This window comes from Lampris incognitus, chromosome 13 (assembly GCF_029633865.1).
Source record: "Lampris incognitus isolate fLamInc1 chromosome 13, fLamInc1.hap2, whole genome shotgun sequence".
Classification (NCBI taxonomy): Eukaryota; Metazoa; Chordata; class Actinopteri; order Lampriformes; family Lampridae; genus Lampris; species Lampris incognitus.
The window spans coordinates 35638234-35658423 of NC_079223.1; the positions used below are offsets into that span (position 1 = coordinate 35638234).

Genomic DNA, 20190 nt, shown 5'->3' on the forward strand with positions numbered 1-20190 from the left:
GATAATGTCTAATCCACTTACCGTACCCAAGCCTACGCATCATTTAAGGAAGTCCATGTCATGAGGTTATTTAAGAACCCTAATTCATCTAATAATGCACACTGGAAGCAGAATTTAATTAGTTTGAAAGCCCTGGCTGTTTTCTGCCCCCCCCCCCACATTAAAAAAAAGTATTTCAGATCATATAATAACGTTTGATATTGTGATAGTGACAAATCTGTGGTAGCGAAACGCCGCTCCGACACCATAAATTGGAATTCACTGCTTCTGGTAAGTAGCGCAGGTGCATTTTTAGGTGATCGCTGAATAATCTGAACTAATTTGGTGTGAATAAAACAAATGCCCTCAGACTACAGCGCAATGTTTTCCTCAAATAATTGAAGGCCATTACTAGAACAAATGTCAAATCCCCTGTTCTTTTCCATTCCATTTATTCTTACCAGAAGGAAAAAAAAAACCACAATGGTGCAGAACTACATCTTATATCCTTAGCCTGCTTTGTGCTGTGGGTTGGAGTGGCTTCAAGGTTGTCCTCCAGTTGTTTTACATTAATGATGTGCAGACAGCATAAGGCTACGTTTTTAGCAAGATATGTTTTAATTAAGAAATTATAATACAAAGAGTACAACCTAAGAATCCTACAATACTATGCGATACAATTACAGCATTTAATTTGATTTTTTCAAAATCCAAACCCAACATTAAATAGTCTCCATATTATCAATCAAAAATACAGTAAATAAAAAAAAAAAATCACCAAATCTCCAAAGCAAATGGTGAGTAAAAATATCAACAAAAATAATAATTTGCGTGCGCGATTATTTCTGTATCTGCCCATTCTTTTTATATAGCAGGAGTGTACTTAATAATTTGTGAGCTTCTCATCTGTTATTTGAAAGATGAATTACTGAGAATAATAAGACTGTCTGAAATTAAGCCAACAATAAAGCACTTTCCTTCTGTGTCTTTAGGGATTCATACCTGTGACAATGTAATACAATGTTTAGTGTCATCTTCAAATCAGCCAGAAAGGTCAAGATAATATGTGTGATAAAAACTGACAACCCAGAAGGAAAAAAAAAAGAAAAAAAAAGCAGCAGCAGCGTATATGTGTGTAGTACATTAGAGAAATAAATGTCACCCATGCATAGACTATATAGTATGGTATCTCATCCTTCTGCATTCAGGAACCTCCCCACTGCCAGCATACAGTCAAAAAGGAGTCAACTCATTCAAAAGAAGTGAACACAACGTAAGAGAAGATACCCAAGGAGGATTAACATGCCCTAGATACTAACATCAAAGATGTCCCGTACTCATAACCATGCATATGATGAGTATTTGGCCATATTTGAGTTTTATCAACTCAAAAGACAGATACAAACAGAACTCTCCACATCATATCGAGGCTAAAGAAAGGCTTGACAGCAACCGATATTTACTATTGCTATAAGTCTCTGTCACACATGTTCTGGTGACTCACTACGTGGCTCCTAAAGAGCCACCAGCAAGAAAGGCATAAGTGTGTCTTGGTAGTTTGTGTGTTGGGGTCACAAACTTAAAGGGCATATGAAAGATAGCGATTGTGAGCAAGAGATTGAGAGAGAGAGCACACTAAATAGGCAGAGGTTTTCAAACCTGGAGACTAATTAACAAAATAGGTTGAGGGCGTGAGAGGAGTTAAAGTGGCTGCTTTCTCCTCTTCATTAGTGACAGTCCGACATCCCAGAACCCTTGTTGAAGTCGGAGGCATCAGCTGGTGTGGAGGAAGAGACCCTCTCATGGATGAAACTGTAGAGACTGATGTCGGGGCGCGTGTTCCGGCAGTTCTTACACACTGTACTGGAGTACTGGTTCAACAGGCTGTACAGCCTCCCTGAGAAGGAATGAGGGAATGAAGGAGAGAGAGAGAGACAGAGAGAGAGAGAGAGACAGAGAGAGATGAAGAAACAGGATGAGGGGTGAAGGGGGGAAAAGGACATGATATAAGACCAGACATGAGAGAGGAATAGACAGAAAGTACGTAAGGGTTGAGAGAGCGAGAGAAGGGCCGAAATAAGAACGGGAAGAAAAAAAAAAGGGGAAAAATGTTCAGTCTCATTCATAAATCAAAACACACACACACACACACACACACACACACACACACACACACACACACACACACAAGATGTGAAGGTTTTTTTTTTTAGCTTTTTTTTCCACTGTACCTTCACTTTAGGAAATGGATGGCTAGAGGGGAATTTTTCTGAAAGGCTTCAATAAATGTCAGTGGAAGACAAATGAAAAGTGGGGGAGGGGTGGGAGGCTGGGGTCAGTTTAGGCGGTAATCCATTCTGTGGCTGATGCTGAATGGATGGGCCGAGGAACTAAGATGGCCCATTAAGTGGAATAACTTAACATAGAGAAGACAATGTGCTGTTATTTATGTGCACTGTACCTTTAATGAAACCAGCAAGGACAAACTGTGTACTATACAGCCCTTGAGAGACTCATGTAAAATATAATCTCCCTACTAACTCAACAGATCTATGGTGTGACCGACACTTCAGTTTGCTTTGAGCACCATGTGACCCCAAGTGTGGCTGCAAATGTTCCCCATAAAGATAAAATACTCCTGTGTGTGTGTGTGTGTGTGTGTGTGTACATGTGCAAACTTACAGTGCATGTGTATGTGTGACTGCAGTGCTTACCCACAGTGACTCGTCTCTTCGTGAGAAATGTGTGCATTTCATTTACATCCCTCATCAGCTGAGCGTCTCCAAAGGTGAAATAGGCCACGTCTCTCCCTGCCTCTGCTGCTGCCATCAACTGAATCAGAGCTGAGAGAGAGCAAGAGAGAGATAGAGAGAGAATCAGGCAACAGTAATTTACCCTATTAAGTACCCTACATTTCCAGAAATGATCATAAACATATAATTGACCATTGGATATAAGTGGGGGGGGGGCAAAGTAATTGGGCATAAAGCAAGATAAGGCATGGCTTCTGGCAGAGCAGAACACGAGTGACAAGGCCAATTTGTATCAAGAAGAGTAAATAATCCACTGCTGGTAGCTTTACCTCATCAACAGTACTCGATCTTTATAGCCCCTGCAAATTAGGCCTCAAGATTTTTAAATATTTAATGGAATGGGTATTGGCTACAGATTAATGAACAGACGTGATAGCCCATCAATTCCAAGAGGTTTGTAACAGTTACATCGACTTAACAGGCCATGCTTATGTAACTGCTGTACTGTATCTGAAGTCAGCTCAGCAGCTTAAACATAAGATATAGTTATTGCCTTCTAAAATAATCAGCTGCGCTAATTCTAAAGCTAATAGGAGAACCCCGGAAGCCAACATCATCCTCTGGGGCTTTTTCAATGAGTCCAGAGGATCTATTCATAGGCGAGTGCGAAGAAAATTAACACTTTCAACGCAAAAAAGAGCCCGTATCTGCCTATGACAACCTAATTTAAAAAACAGCTTCCATTTCCATCCACAATACAGAGCATTTATAACATATGTAGTTTATAATCCAGCACAAAATCTCCTCCCTCATTACTTCTCCATGAATTAAACTACATGCAGGGTATGAACATCTGCAGTATTGGACTCATGAATCTGGAATAGAAACAAAACTAGTGGCTTGGCTCCCTTAAAGCAGAGAAAAGCTGCTGTGGAGTATAAGCTGGGAACAGTAGGGGACCCCTCTCTGTGCAGTGATGTAACATGAACCAGCAAAGGCCCGCATCAACTTGGATTTATGGAGCACCTGCCCCATAATCAATCACCCTTTTAATGGAAAACATAAATGTGCATCAGCTGATCAATAAAGGGAGGGAGGGGGCAGGTCTTACGTAAAGAAATGTACAGCAGGAGAGAGACTAATTGACCACAGAGACCTGCCTCTATTACTGCACTGCGTATTTAACAGGAATGCCCAATGTCCTTCAACAGAGGTTGGGAAGGATGGGCCAAAGGGAAGGGTGTAGCCCGGAAAGGGGTGCACACAAACATGTGATCAGATCTGAGTCGATGAGATTAGTTAAAGGAGATTTCAGCGTTATTATTTTGATTCATTCCCTTTTGGCGTAAATACACCCTTCTACAGCAATGGCTGGAGAATCTCTTTAGAATTTGCGTGTTACATTTGGATAGCCTGTATCATTTGACCGTTACTGAAAGTTTTTTTTTTTAATTAGCCAACAATACCTTTTAATCGTGTGTCTCCACCAAATGCCCCACAGCCCCAGTTGCCAGTGGCTACTGCAGGGAGGTGCTGGTTGTTGGCGTTATGTCGGAAGAATCCACAGTATGCCTGAGAAGAAAGGTGCACAAAGTAAGATGAGGGAGGTGGAGAATAAATGAATGTGAGTGAAATCCCCCTCAATGTCTGCATTCTTCAGATATTGCTCTTCTCTGTGATAGATTAAGCCCAAAAAATAGGCTAGGGCTAATAATGAGTAGATAATTTCACTCTCATCTACACTTGTCAAGGTATTGCATGCAAATAATTGTCATCAACGGAAGGGAAGTTGGAAAAAACAACACACATACTGGGACCCACTCAAAAGCATTGTGTTTTAAGAAACAGAGATGCACAACAAATTGGGAGGGGGCTGTTGTCAGTTGCCCAGAGCTAAATTCATTAGTGTTACAGATCACTGAGTATTTAATTAAGAACTCTGCAGCTCATACCTTACAACAAGTCAAAGTTCACCTCTGTAAGATTCGATATTTTAGATGCCACAAAACAAACGAAAACGAAAGACTTCTTATATCCTTTAGGGGATCATCTTTGTGTGGTAAAGGAGCTACTATTAAAACCAACTGAACATGAAAGTGAAACCATTTGTAATGGCAGGTAGCTACCAAAGTAACAGCAGTGATGCTATTTGTCAGACTCACTGGACAGCTGTGGCAATCCTATCACACGAAGGTGACTGCAGCTGTCAGTTTCCTCGTTGTAAATGGCTTCAACTGTTTAAAGTGTAGTGGCACAATAGCGCAGTGGTTAGCACAGTCACCTCACAGCAAGACGGTCCGAGGTTCGAACCCCGGGGTTCTCCAACCTTGGGGGTCATCCCAGGTCATCCTCTGTGTGGAGTTTGCATGTTCTCCCTGTGTCTGCATGGGTTTCCCCAGGGTGCTCCGGTTTCCTCCCACAGTCCAAAGATATGTAGGTCAGGTGAATCAGCCATACTGAATGGTCCCTAGGTGTGAATGTTGTCGGCCCTGTGATGGACTGGTGGCCTGTCCAGGGTGTCTCCCTGCCTGCTGCCCAATGACTGCTGGGATGTGCTCCAGCATCCCGCGACTCGAATTCAGATAAGCGGCTTTGATAATGGATGGATGGATGTTTAAAGTGTATCCACAAAATGTTAATTCGCTTTAGAGGAAAACTCAATACAAACACCGAAGTTCCACCACCAAAGTTCCTCAAGATAACTGCAGGTGTAAAAATAACCTCAACTTGCATAAATAAATGCTTCAACTTAGCCACATCTTATTTTTTTTTTATATTTATTTCTGATTTTTCCCCTTTTCTCCAAATTTAGTGGTCAATCGCTCCCTATTTTAATTCAAACACCCACCCTCGTACTGCATGCGTTCGCCAACTGCATCTCTCCGGCCAGCAGTCTTGAAGGAGATGCCGCCCCACTTTTGTGACAAGGCGAATCCAGGCCGAAACACTGCTTTTTCCGACACACACAGAGATGCATTCATGTGACGAACACAAGTCGACTCCGCCCTCCTCCCGAAGACAGCGTTGCTAATTATTGCTGCTTCATCGAGTCCGGCCATAGTCGGATCTGACGAGACCGAGGCGTGAACCCCGGTTCCCAGTGGGCAACTGCATCGACACAAAGCCGATGCTTAGACCGCTACACTACCGTGGACCAGCCACAACATCTTTTATTTGGGAAAGCACAACACTGTGTTAAGCTAAGGTCTTTCTCTGATGCAGACTGAGACATTTCTCTCACCTTATTGAGTTCTCTGGCCATCTTCTCTGGGTGGAACTGCTCTAGAAAGTACCTATACCTAAGAGCGTCCAGGGCAACAATCTCTGTACACCGTCTTTGCCAGTTATCCCTGGAAATGGGCAAACAAAGAAGAAGTGAGAGATAGATTAGACAATGACCCGAGATGCTAGGAAACTTCTTGTCTATTTTTTCCACCTTCACTTATGAGGGGATTTTTTTCAACGGTTTTTCAGATCAAAAATTGAAAAATATATATGCATGTCACAATAGAAAGAAAATTAGGCAAATACCTGGGTGTTTCATCCTTGTGACTGTCTTTCCATTTGAAACTCTCAGAATAGCCCGAATATTTACTATACTGCTCAGTGCCTGCGTAACAAAACAGACAAAGCCAGGGAAAAGGCCGACGTTTAATGGCATTCAGCAGGGAGATCACAGATCTAAATCTATTTGGGAGTCTTCTTTCTAAAATCAAATTTGCTATGTTTCATCCTCCCCATGTGAATACACAGTATCAGCTTATATTGGATTGTCATAAATAAAGGCCATTGATTAAGTTGGTAATTCGCTTTGGGGTTTGAAATGAAAAGCTTTTAACGATTACTGGGTGAACTGAGAGGAGGAGAAAACGTTAACCTTGGCCACATTTGAAAAAGGCTCGCAAAACATCCAAGATCCTTTCCCAGGAATACAGGCTGACAAGCTCATGCACCCCATAATACACCATTATTGCCAAGGCGTTGGTATTTTTATAACTTCTAACAGCACACTATGTGTTTGGGGTTAAGGTTTTGAAGATTTCATCATTTATTATGTTTCGTACGGTACTACTCATTACAGAAAATTATTCCCATTTAAGCCTGCCATATACATTATGTATGGGGTACTTTGTTAAACAGAACTTGAATGAAAATACAGGAGTTAAACATCCGCTTTAATGTAGCCTCTGAGCTTCCAGACACTGGTTAGAGATAAGTGTGCTACTAGCACAGTTGGGGAGTTTACTAGTTTCTTTTTACCACGAAAGAAGCTCAAAGCTATTTTTTTTCCAGTGCAACTCTCCAAGATCATCTTGAGAGGGAAAATCTTTAGCTGAAAATAGCTGATGAAAAACAGTAGGGACACACCAATACCAATGGGGATGCTGCTCTTTATAACAGGAGTTGATTCAAGTTCAAGGACCACGAACCTATTAAGACTGTTACTGTAAAATAAGGTTGAAGGCTCATTTGCTTTATAACCTTATGCCAAATCTTGACTTTATAATAGTCCTATCAGCAGTGCCAGAAGATGCACTAACAACAGACATTGCACTGAGGCAATTCGGTATTAAGCTTCTATATAAAGCCTCGACTAAGTGGGGGGAAAAGAAGCTTTTATATAGACCAAAAAGCTAGATCCTGAGCCAAGCCCAGCATAACTTAGCCAGGACACTTATTCATCACCAGCGACTCCTAACGTCAAACGGAAGACTGTTCATATCACTCTTTTCATCAGCAGAACCCTTCTCCTCCTCCTTCACCTTGATCCCATTTACACTAGTAACCACCCATGACAGCATCCAGACGTACAGGCGGCCATCACCAGATTACAACCCAGCCCCATGCCTTCCAATCCATGCACGACTACAGACAAAAGTGGTGTGACGTACATGTTCCCAAAACATATGCATGTCAAGATACCTTCATAAGCAAGGGAATATGATTAGGTAGAAAGAGAGGAGGAAAGGCAGAAGGAAAGAGGAGTGATAAAGCACAAGGAACGGAGACTTGACTGAGAGTGGAAACGGTGAATGCGTGCAAGGAATTTTCTTGCAATGTTTTAATAAATCCATGGCTTAACAGGCTCATTCCATTAGTGGAGCAATGACCTTAGCTGGGTTATAAATTTCTCTCTGTCCAAATGTAATAATGTTGAGTGGATAGGAGGAGGAGGAGGGAATGAAGGAGGGGTTAGGGAGGAATAAACGAAGGAAGGACAGTGAGGCGGATGGTGACTAACAGCTTAAGGTGACTCTGAAGGGACATGTGATTCATAGAAGACAGTGTGGCACCACACAAAATAGCCTTACCCTAACCGGAAGTTAAAAGCTTGGCTGGCCAAGAGAAAGGCAGCAAGTGTGTAAAAGTGTTACTTTACAGTGACTGAGGGATGCTGCCTGATGTGTGTGTGTGTGTATGTGCATGCGTGCGTGTGAGCACGTGTGTTTGACAGTGTTGCTAGTATAGCTAATGATCTCTCCCGCCTACCTCTCTTGCTCATACACTTTCCCTCTCTTCCTCTCCGTTCACCACCACCTTACTCCAGTCTGTATGCAAGCTGAGCCATGGAGAAGGGGCTAAGGGAGTGGCCAATAGACCATGCAAACCCCTTAGTCTTTTCATATTTTGCTAGCCCACATGCAATTTGTCTTTTCTGCTTGGCACATCTTTGAAAAAGTCTGGAGCAACAAAATCAATCAATTGCAGACATCTGGAGTGGCAGTTTCTATTTGAGTTTCTGAGTGAAGACTGCTAAGTTATTATACCTGCCCTCATGTCAAGAGGATTGATTTATAAAACTGGATAATGCTGCCTCTTGTGACGTCAGGAGAAATAGCAAAAACGAAAGCCAGCATCACGTCCCTGCAAATCACAAGTACCAAAACAGGACAAGTGGATGTAAGAGATTTCCTTTAATATGCCTGTTAGGGAGAAAAAAATGCAATAAATGGGAAATAAGTAAGGAGCTGTCATAAATCAGGTGACTAATGAATCAATTCAAACCGACTCCTTCTTTCCTGACGGTAAGAGCCCTTCAACAGGGAATTCAGGGTACACCAGAGTCAGCGATCTGAAGAGAGAAATGTGGCAAGAAGTGCTAAGGGAGCAATGAAGCTGCCTTCATTGCCATTTCTTCACGAATGTCTGGATTGATTGAGGGGGGTAACAGAGGAGAAAGGATATATCACGCATACACAATAACAAATACTGGAAAAAAAAAACCTTCCTTACACACATCATCTGAGTCAAGGGAGGAGGCAATAAAGCCCGGGTCTGACCAATGACAGGCAAAGCCCGGTGGAGAGGCGAAAGGGAAGGTGGGAGGCTGAGAGGAGGAGGGAGAGAGGGGGCAAGCGAGGGAGGGTCACTTAAAAAGGTTGACTCATACAGTGAGTTGGAGGGTGAAAAATAGGGCAATTCTGCTGGAAAGAAATGAAGGATAACGGGGCAGTCCCAAGCAAATCAATGCAACAGATTTACCTTCACAGTGGATAGGTGGAGGGAAGGAGAGAGAGAAAAAAAATGAATGAAGCTTAATGATTACACAAAGCTCAATAAACAGCAGAAAACAGATTGAAGAACAGGCAGGGGGCAAAGGCTACTTAACAGTGCTGGACACTTGGGGAATTACTGGGCCCTCTTTAAGGCTAGACTTGGCTAAAAGTGAGGCTAGCATATTGGAGGATCCAGTCCATTCCATCCATTATCCAAACCGCTTATCCTGCTCTCAGGGTCGTGGGGATGCTGGAGCCTATCTCAGCAGTCATTGCGTGGCAGGCAGGGACACACCCTGGACAGGCCGCCAGTCCATCACAGGGCTGGAGGATAATATATGCATAATAGGATGGATAATATATTGGAGAATAATATATGCAATTTGATGGATACTTCTATCCAACATATGAGAGCATTTTTGTTAAGAATGGGTGGCTCCAGTGGGTATGTAACATCTGACCTTTAATCATTGTAAGGTTGTCATCATACATAAAAAATGTAATATGCCCATTTGTAGATTGCCCTACATTTTTAATGTGAAACTAGTGAAAGAAACTATGTGAAAGGCTGAGGCAGGGAGATGTGCGGTTCAAAGCCCACAGCACTGTACATTCATCACACTCATATTTCAGTTGAGTTGAAAGCAATTTGTTGTGATTTCAGAGTATGGCAATGACACAACCAAATGCTCTTTATCTGCTGGTCCCCGCAGGGCCATAAACTGGTCTACATCAAACACTAGATACATTAACTCCAGCACTGTTCACATGAATCTGATAACATTCAAAGTTTATCTTGTCCCAATGTTACCACTCTCAAAGACCATGCTAATGGTTATCTGGTGGTCTTTCCTGATACGCTGTGACTCTGAAATCTACAGAAATAATTAACACAAGGGGTGTCTGGGTAGCGTAGCAATCTATTCCGTTGCCTACCAACATGGGGATCGCCGGTTCGAATCCCTGTGTTACCTCCGGCTTGGTTGGGCGTCCCTACAGACACAACTGACTGTGTCTGCGGGTGGGAAGCCGGATGTGGGTATGTGTCCTGGTCACTGCACTAGCGCCTCCTCTGCTCAGTCGGGGCGCCTGTTTGGGGGGGAGGGGGAACTGTGGAAAATAGCGTGATCCTCCCACATGTTACGTCCCCCTGGCGAAACTCCTCACTGTCAGGTGAAAAGAAGCGGCTGGTGACTCCACATGTATCGGAAGAAGCATGTGGTAGTCTGTAGCCCTCCCCAGATCAGCAGAGGGGGTGGAGCAGCGACTGGGACAGCTCAGGAGAGTGGGGTAATTGGCCGGATGCAATTGGGGAGAAAAAGGGGGAAGATTAAAAAAAAAAATTAACACAAGTATAGCTGTGATTGGTTATGAATAAAGCTTAGTATTATGGGGTGTGTACTAACTAGTGTGACTACATGAGGGAACAACACAGAGAGCAGGTGTTCATCCAAATATCTGTCTGCGCAACAGGACCACAGAGCCTGCTTAAATCCATCCAGCAGATGAAGGGAGGACAGAAGGGAAGGAGGGGGAGAGACCAAGTCAGATGAAAGAGGCTGAGTATCAGGCACGGTAAGGAGAGGAAAGAGAGCAAAAGAAAAAGTGAGCAAGAGAGAAATAGTTTGTGGCAAAGGAGATATTTTCAAGAGGCCGGTTGAAAAATGAAGGCAGAGTGAAAGCTTGTGAAAACAATTCAAAATGTAGGAAGGGATGGCAAAAGAAAGTATTGGTTTATTTGTGTTGACTGTGAGACAAAATAGTGACAGGGCCTTGTTCATCAACACCATCATAAGAGCTTTAAAGAGCAAAAAGTTCATCCCCATTTAACAAAGGATCCACTGTTGTGGTAATTGCTGCTTGGCTAATGTCTATAACCCATCCACATCAGCAGAGTTGTGAGTCTGTCTGTGTTTTACCTGTGACAATGAGGCACTCGTTGTATTCCAAGGCTTCTGTGAAGAGGCGGGAGACAATGAGTTCAGGGTTTATGAGGAACCTGATCTCCTCCTGGACCAGACCATGTCCTGTTACACCTCCGCCTACCATCCTGTTGGCAAAGTCCACCTGGAAAACATACAAACAAACATCATAATGTGAGATTAAAATTTGTGCATGACATTTCATTTTTCATTTGCAGAGTTTGGACAGATCAGACCAACAACAGTCACATTTGCTCAACAGCAAATGGCGGCTGATGCCCATGTATCCACACAGCAAGCCCAAAGGGGTATGGACACAAAAAACAAACAGAAAATAACTAGGGAATAGCTAACAAAAAGGAAAATGTCTCATTTTGACAGCCTCCTACACAAATTGAAATGCTTTGGAAAATTAAAATGGGTTGAAAGACTCATTCCAAACTCACAAGATATCCACGATACACAAGATGATGTGTGGATCTCCTAATGGATTCGCCAAATTATTCCTGACAAAGTCATGGGCAAAGCCATAGTTTACAAAAAATCTTGGTTCAAGATGTTAATATATTGCTTTGTCCTGCCCATTCAACAGAGCTAGAGCGAGTTGTGCAGCAAGGTTCGACGACGGGTCTCATTCTCATGATTTGAATAAATGACTCTATTAGTGTGTCCTTATTAGCTGCCACCCACTGTGGCCATTTAACACAGATAAATGTCCAAGGATCACAATGCTGCTTCCTGCTCGGGAGTAATCAAATCAGCTTTTGTAGCAACACAACATACAGGGAATCTATCAACACTAAACATAGAAATGGTTCAGATATCATCTAAATCTATAGTGGAGTTTCACAAGGGGGACATAGCGTGTGGGAGGATCACGCTATTCCCCCTTCCCCCCCTGAACAGGTGTACCAACCGATCAGAGAAGGCGCTAGTGTAGCAACCAGGACACATACCCACATCCAGCTTGTATCTATAGGGACGCCCGACCAACCAGAGGCAACACTGGGATTTGAACTGGGATCCCTGTGTTGATAGGCAACGGAATAGACCGCTAGACTACCCGGACGCCCTTAATATCAGACATGTTTAACCAAGTACCAATTATCCACAGGAAATCATGTGTTTGGAAGTGAAAATGAAAGTGCAAGTTAAAAGTTATTACCTTAAATGTCCAATATTATAAACTGTCAGTTGCATTGCTGAGTTACTTCCCGATGCAACTTGCAGGAATTATCAGCCTATACTAACTCTAGATACTAGTACTCATTGACTAACTATCTGGCCAGCCCAATTAAGAAGTCATAGATTATGGGAAATCATGTACATAGTCTGAGACACCATGTTTTGTTATGCCATCGTTGTTGTTGAAAGGACAGGTTTAAAACCCGTGTTCAATTACCCCATGAAACACAACAGTGTTTTATGGGATAATTTTATGAGCAGTGTATAGCAGTGATCCAAATCGCCAAAATGAAGCCAGTGGGTGAAATATCATAAGAGATATGTACGATGGCAAAAACGACACAAATAAGACCCAGGTTGTAAAACAGCGGGATTTACCTTTAACTGAACCACAGTGGTTTCACAAGTGTTACTCATAATAGTCCATTTGTTATAAAATGCTACAGGTAAAACACAACAAACAAAAGAAGAAGAAAAAAACTCAAAAAAGAAAACTCAAAATGGCAGTAAGACAGAAAATGTACACTCCTTGCTTCAGGGGCAATATGATTATGCTGGCCAAACATAATTCATGGTCATAGCTAAAAAATTTTGAAACCTTTATCCTTCATACAGTCTTCCCTCATGAAACATGGAAGATAAATCCAGCTGTCATCATATAGCAAAATTACAATACAGTTCAAAAACGTCTCCCAGCATAGCGTAGTGGTCTATTCCATTGCCTACCAACACAAGGATCGCTAGTTTGAATCCCAATGTTACCTCTGGCTTGGTCGGGCGTCCCTACAGACACAATTGCTGGGTCTGCGGGTGGGAAGCCGGATGTGTGTATGTGCCCTTGTCGCTGCACTAGCGCCTCCTCTGGTCCGTTGGGGCATCTGTTTGGGGGGGAAGGGGAACTGGGGGGAATAGTGATCCTCCCACGCACTATGTCCCCCTGGTGAAACTCCTCACTGTCAGGTGAAAAGAGGTGGCTGGCAACTCCACATGTATCGGAGGAGGCATGTGGTAGTCTGCAGCCCTCCCCGGATCGGCAGAGAGGGTGGAGCAGTGATTGGGATGGCTCGGAAGACTGGGGTAATTGGTCAGATACAAAAAAAAAAAAAAAAGAATAAAAAAAGTCTTCCAGAATGGGATTTTTTAAAATGAGCTTAAAAAGCAGTCGTTTTAATATTTTTTCCTACGTTTTTATAAATGTCTGATTATATTTAACACAAAATATCTAACATATTATTTACAGACGGAGATAAGCAAAGTACAGGTCTTTAACATCACCTCAAAGCTTTAACCGAAGAACTGCAGCTTGTGGCTTTATATTTTTTTTGCCACAATGTAGGAAATATTTTGATGTGGAGCTACAGGCTCCAAGTTTTCTTATTTTGGGGAATGGATAGGGGGGCAGTCCATTCACTCACAGGGCTGCCATTTAAACAGGCAGTCAGGGGTGAGGGTTGTGCTCACTGGCCCACAGCCATGTTTCTCTGTGTGACAGTGGCGGGTCGGGTGGGGGTGGGCTCCTCTGAAACCTTTCATCTAGTGTGTGTGCATTTGTTTGTGCTGCTTCTCCTCACCAATCTCTCATCTCTTCACCTCCTTAACCCTTTCGCTCCAGCCTTCACCTTTCAATCATCCTGCTTGACAGACTGACAGCCCACCCTGCCCTATGAAAACTCCACATTCAACTCCTACCCACCCTTATAAGGGTAGACGTCAATCCACCACAAGACCTGCTAGCCTGTTCGGTTGCCCCAGTGAGAAAGCTCACCCCCCCGCCACCCTTTCCCTTCAGCACCCTCTCCTCCCCCACCCAAAGGTCCTCTCTCTCCTCCACCTAAGCTCCTCTGAGCTACTCATGTGTGCACATCAGCTGTCAGCCAAAGGGAAAACTGCACCAGCCACAGAGGAATGCTGAGGGGACGCAAGGAGCGGAGGTGAACCAATACAGACAGACAGAGAGACAGAAATATACACAAAAATATACACATGTATCTGAAGGGAGACAACTAGGCAGACAGGCAAAGAGATGGACAGTGTATGACCTGGGAGAGCTGAGGGTGAGGCATATTGACAGCTAGAAACCGACAAGGTAGGGTTATTTTTGTCAGATTTTTAAACACAATAACAATTACATAAATAGATAGAAAGGATAACAGGTCTGAAAACTTCATGTCTAAAGACCCAAGATTAGGATCCTGACACCCAGTTTTATTACTTTTACAAGAAAGGAGAAGTGGCTGTTCACAGTGACTTAGGGTTAGTGGATGGTGGATTGCTTTTAGTTACACTTACAGAGGGTATTCTGCTCTGCGGAAAACATAAGTAACCAACCAATCATGGCAATTTTACAAAAAAAAAAAAAAAACCCCACCTGCAGCATCCCATATCCATCATCCTCGATCGTCCCCTCACAGGTGATGTGGAGCCGTGTCAGCCGAGTTTGGGAGCTAGATAGAAAGATTGCAAAAACTTTCAGGTGTTCCTTCACTAGAGAGTGATAAATACACTTCCAGTGGAGGGTGAACTTAAATTACTATTAATGTCTTCTGCATTGTTCTAACAGGGATGAGACTACAGTCCATCTTGTCATTGGTTTACATGATGAAAAAAAATTCCCGCTACTGAAGTTACCTCCAAATTAGCTAATAAAAAGGGGAATATCAGCAAATACAGCACATACTGAAAAGACAGGTCTATTGCTACAGGGGGACACTTGTTTTGTAGTTAAAGAAATTAATTACTTTAGGTGTTTTAAGACTCTTATGAGTAAATTTGCCTGGGGGGAAACTGAACAAGGTATGAGGGAACAGAAATGTCGGGATTCATCCTGTGCTATACGGATACTTAAATGGAATTTTTTTAGTGCACTTTACCATATTTACCAACTCACTGCACCGAATACACTCAGTGCACATGTACTGTAAATGAACTGATGAAATTTTGAATGTCTCAATCTGGGCCATCATGCAGTGGAATAGAGTGCAGTACCTTTCCCAGTTCGGATTGTTATTCAGACTTTGTCTTGTGAATGTAACAAGACCTTTGGGCTCTTTGGAGGGAGAAAAAAAAATCATTATCAATGATTTTATTCAGATAAAAAATACAGAAAACAAAAGGAGTTTAGGACAATTTCGGACATACACAATATTTGATACTTACTAATCTCTGTGACTCTCCTGAAGTAACACAGCAGAGTTTTTAGTTTCTCAATCTTCCTTGGTGAAGAATCTTCAAACAATCTGAAAAACAAAATATACTTGTGTTTTTTTGGGGGGGGGATTTTTTCTCCCCAATTGTATCCGGCCAATTACCCCATTCTTCCAAGCCATCCTGGTCACTGCTCCACCCCGTGCCGAGCCAGGAAGGGCTGCAGACTACCATATGCCTCCTCCAATACATGTGGAGTCGCCAGGTGCTTCTTTTCACCTGACAAGTCAGGAGTTTCACCAGGGGGATGTAGCGCGTGGGAGGACCACACTATTCCCCACAGTTCCCCCTCCCCCCCAAACAGGCGCCCCGACCGACCAGAGAAGGCACTAGTGCAGTGACCAGGACACATACCCACATCTGGCTTCCCTCACGCAGACACAACCAATTATGTCTGTAGGGACACCCGACCAAGTCGGAGGTAACACCAGGATTTGAACCAGAGATCCCTGTATTGGTAGAAAACGGAATAGACCACTACGCTACCTGGACGCCTAAACAAAATATATTTTGAGCTTGCCAAAAATATACTAGTAAGGAAATGTTTTATGTAAAATAAGAGTTGCCAGACTGGAAGAAACAACTTTTTTTTGTCACCAACACCATTATTGTTATTAACTTGTGAAAGAAAAGTAGGATTTAGCACTTTCTGTGAGGAATTGCTTATTTTTCTATCAAAGTTATCATAGTTTAAACTTGCACCACCATTTTATGGCATGTTAGTGAAGTCAAGCTTTCAGACTGGCATGACGTCTCTCCCATTTTCTTCCATCCACTCTCACTTCCAAACAATGTCACTGCCTGAGGCCCCCTGTTTCAGTAGAGTCAACATAAAAACTAGGAGAAAAACTGGGAGAGAGAGAGTGAGAGAGAGCGAGAGACAGAGAGAGCGAGTGACAGAGAGAGAACAAGCATGCTTTGGGTGAGCATTTTAAACCAGCCCCACACTGGTACTCTCCCTCTGTTAAAAGCAGCCTAAGCCGATGTCTAATCATGGTTCAGCATTCATCTTTTCCTCCAACCGTTTTCAACCAGAAAAAACGAACGAAACAAAACAAGAAAATGGGGAGTAAAAATCAAATGACAAAGGGAAAGCTGATGCACTAAAAGCCCTTCAGCAAGTTAAAAAAGCGAAAGAGGCTAATCTATTAAAGGCAATCCCTTCTTATCGAGCAGTTTTCCCCCACTCTTTCCTCCCTCACTTGCTGTCTTATTCAGGCTCTACAGCCCCCCCCCTCCATCCTCTGAAGCAGTAGTTCTCAAATTGGGGTCTGCAAAACAATTTGCTATAAATTATAAAATTGTGCTGTAAAATTAAAAAGTGCATATCTACAGATGGGGAGCATTTGCATCAATAAAACAAGCACACTGTGTCCATTACTCCCACCCAGTATTAACAAAATTCAAACTGAAATGTGCTTCTGTTTATCACTATGAAAGAAGTCTGAAGTATTTAGGTTGAAAAGTTTCAAATACAAATAATTTTAATGCCATCTAAGAGTAAAAATGTAGTAAACATATGCTTTAATTTATGTTACAATTATGAGGAGGTCCTTGGAAAATGTTCTACCCTATAAAGAGTCCCTGGCCCCAAAAAGTTTGAGAACTCCTGCTCTAAAGAAAAATCCCTTAGTCAGTGAATAATAATAATAATGGATTACATTTATATGGTGCTTTATCTAGACACCTAAAGTGAAGAATTATGTGTAATGTACGCTGGAGGGGAACTTGCTTGTGTCACGAGTGGGAAGCAAGTGGATGAAGGTGAGTTCTACAGATTTTGCCGAAATAGACAAAATGACTAGACAGGATATATTTTGCCTGACAAATTAAGTTAGAAAAGATGCAATCTGGAAAAATTATAACTTTATCCTATTAATAAGTTGGTACTTCTATTATACCAAAAATATGCAACAATTTCTGACAGTGTGACTATGGCCAATTATTTTCTTGCAGAGGGGGTAAAGCATCACACGGTCATTCAGTTCACCAACAATAAAACACCAAGATCTCATCTCAATAATGAGATTTGGTTATTGAACCAACTGTGACACTTGCTGCCTGTGCCATTCTTTTCTCAGACAGAGTAAAACACAAGCCAAAGAGATCCTCCCCCTCCTATCTATCCATCACTTAACAGAGGACAAACCTTGACAGTTCTGCCAAAACAGCAATCAGCAGATTGCCTGCTGCTCTGCTTGGCCAAGACAGAGCGCTACTGTAGCCGATAAGCAAAATGACGGACACTCACTCAATTACCGGGGGGTGGAGGGTGGGAGTGGGGTTGGAGTAACGATCCAGGGACCCATATTAGCTAGCCGTGGTTGTCTTGTCTCGTCTTCTCAGAAACATTCAAGCTATTTTTTTTCCATCTTTCTCTTCCTCTTTCCAGCAATTGGCTGCAGACAGAAATACTGACAGTGAAGGTAGAGACAGGCTGCTTGCAACCCTGTGCTGGCACAGGTCTGAACCAGCGAGCCCCACCATCTGAATCAATGCTTACATTATTACACAGGCCTCCCCACTTAGCCTGCCTCTGACATTTGATTGGGAAGGAGATATCGTGCACTGATACGGGAAAATTGAGATGAGTGATTGTGAGAGCATGATTATGGCTGAGATAAAAGAAGATGACTGCACAGTTGCCTGGGGAAACGGGGACAATATAAAACTGATGGGGTAATCAATATGGCATCACTAGGATTGATAAAATAATACTGTTGGCTCCCCTAGGAGGAAGGATGGCTAATTGGACTAAACTATAGCATGGGGGGGGGGGGCATTTGCAGGAAGTATCAAAATTATATGGTGCTAAACCAACAGTAGCCTTTACAGAATAAGAGTGCGATTATAAAAGTGACCAAACCAAAGTCTCCAGTTCCTCATGTTATCATACACCACTAATGAGAGGTGGGATGCCTAAGAGAAATTAGAGCAATTGAAATGGAGAAAACTGGACTATGTCGAGTACATTTTGCGGTGCCTAAGCTGTATGTGAACCAGAGCTGATAAACAAGTCCCACCATAACTCTGTTTAAGACCAACAAATCCACTTTCTGTCCATAACAAACTCCAGCCAAATCTAATCAAAGAGATTTACATCCAAACTATCCCTAACAAATGCAATTGGGTATCTGCTAAACACCATCTTACCAAATATCCTTCGCGTAGTAATGATATAATATGATAAAGGCACATACAATAACCAATTGGGTATGTTATTCAACAGAATGCAAATGTGATAGTGCACCAGCATGCTAGAAAAAGATTCCAGAAAACTGCTGACCTGCTAACTAGAGTTTAACCCCAAATATCCCCTGCTGCCTATGCACAGTGCAGCATTACTGTAAAATAGCAGAAGCTATATAATGGCATAGCAATTACTCACATATACCTCTGACTAAATAAACGTATCATTCAACTCCTTTCCACGTGAAGTGACACCTAAAAATGAAGAGAAGCAGCAATGAGATGGATAGTTATGCACTTTAAAAAATGTCTATCAAAACATTAATTTGCTTCAATTAGCCATCCCAGGCTTTCATCCACAGACTGCTGCGTTTGAGATGGTAGAAAAGGAATACGCCAATGAAACACTCCTACACTGACATTCTCTGCCACACACAGCACAGAAACATAGAATAGGTGACCCAGAGAGATTCTCTTTCCATGGCTATTTCATTTCCAATACAACAGAGTGACAGTAACATGAAAATTAATACCAAAACTTGTTTGTTTTGGACAAAAACCAAGTTAAAGTTCAGCTAGCAAGGCACTGTTCACTGACTACATGTCATCACTCAGGCCTACTGGCTGCAGAGGAGGGAAGCTGTGGGGTCTCCTGGAAACTATTCATGTTTATGCACAGACACTACACTAATTGGATAAGCAGAAGCTGAGTGAAATGTGGAGGCAATCTATTTGGTGTTTTCAGGGCAGTAGTGCCCCCTTATGGATATGTGTTTATTTTCTCTGGACGTCAGCAATCACTTCAAATCAACCGAATCTATAGGCCATTTTCACACCTGTGGGTTTCCTAACCCAGAAGCAGTCATTGTTGTGTAAACTGACTTCCGGTTAGCACATCCCATATGGTCAAATGTCATTGCTGTGTGCCTCATTATAAAACGAAAAAAACAATACCAACCTTACTTGAGTTTTCATGGCTTCCCTAGTGACATAACCAAAAGGAAGAAGTAGGTTCAAGCACTCCGAGGGAGTACATTTGTTTGTAGCCTTCACTTAAATGAAGCAGATACACTCCAGCTACTGGTCACAAGTGGCTGAAAATCAGGGCAGTCCCATCCTGTTTTCAGTGGAATAATTGGGGAGTGTCATAATGGGAGTCCGTTTATGGTAGAGTAACAACTCGCTTAGGCCATGATGTTCGTCCCAACCTTTCTTTGAAAGAGTACCGGTGCGAGGAGATCATGACTACACTGCTGCTTCTGTTCCAGGTATGTTGATGCACGAGTGAATCGGGAAGTAGGATGTTTTGCATCTGTCTGGCTCTTAATATTTTATTTGTTATTCATTGTTGCTTTTATGTGTACTGAATATTGTACACATTTTTAAATAACCTATACTTTGTGAGTGTATGCACTTTTATGTGACACCCGGGCTTATGTCAAAGATTTACTGATTTGATAG

At 42.4% G+C, this 20190-nt stretch overlaps 1 protein-coding gene across 2 annotated transcripts in view; it reads right to left on the reverse strand.

The window, feature by feature from the left end:
• Nucleotides 1-478: 478 nt before the first annotated feature.
• The window catches only part of parga (poly (ADP-ribose) glycohydrolase a), a 51365-nt gene continuing 31653 nt past the window's right edge, over nucleotides 479-20190 (reverse strand). For both annotated transcript variants that reach the window (XM_056291658.1, XM_056291657.1), the window contains 9 exons: nucleotides 15493-15572; nucleotides 15322-15382; nucleotides 14705-14780; nucleotides 11149-11296; nucleotides 6264-6342; nucleotides 5974-6082; nucleotides 4199-4304; nucleotides 2694-2822; nucleotides 479-1876 (listed from right to left, as the gene is read on the reverse strand). In XM_056291658.1, coding sequence (XP_056147633.1) covers nucleotides 1707-1876; nucleotides 2694-2822; nucleotides 4199-4304; nucleotides 5974-6082; nucleotides 6264-6342; nucleotides 11149-11296; nucleotides 14705-14780; nucleotides 15322-15382; nucleotides 15493-15572 — 958 coding nt within the window. In that variant the 3' untranslated portion in view covers nucleotides 479-1706. The remainder of the gene's footprint in view (nucleotides 1877-2693; nucleotides 2823-4198; nucleotides 4305-5973; nucleotides 6083-6263; nucleotides 6343-11148; nucleotides 11297-14704; nucleotides 14781-15321; nucleotides 15383-15492; nucleotides 15573-20190) is intronic.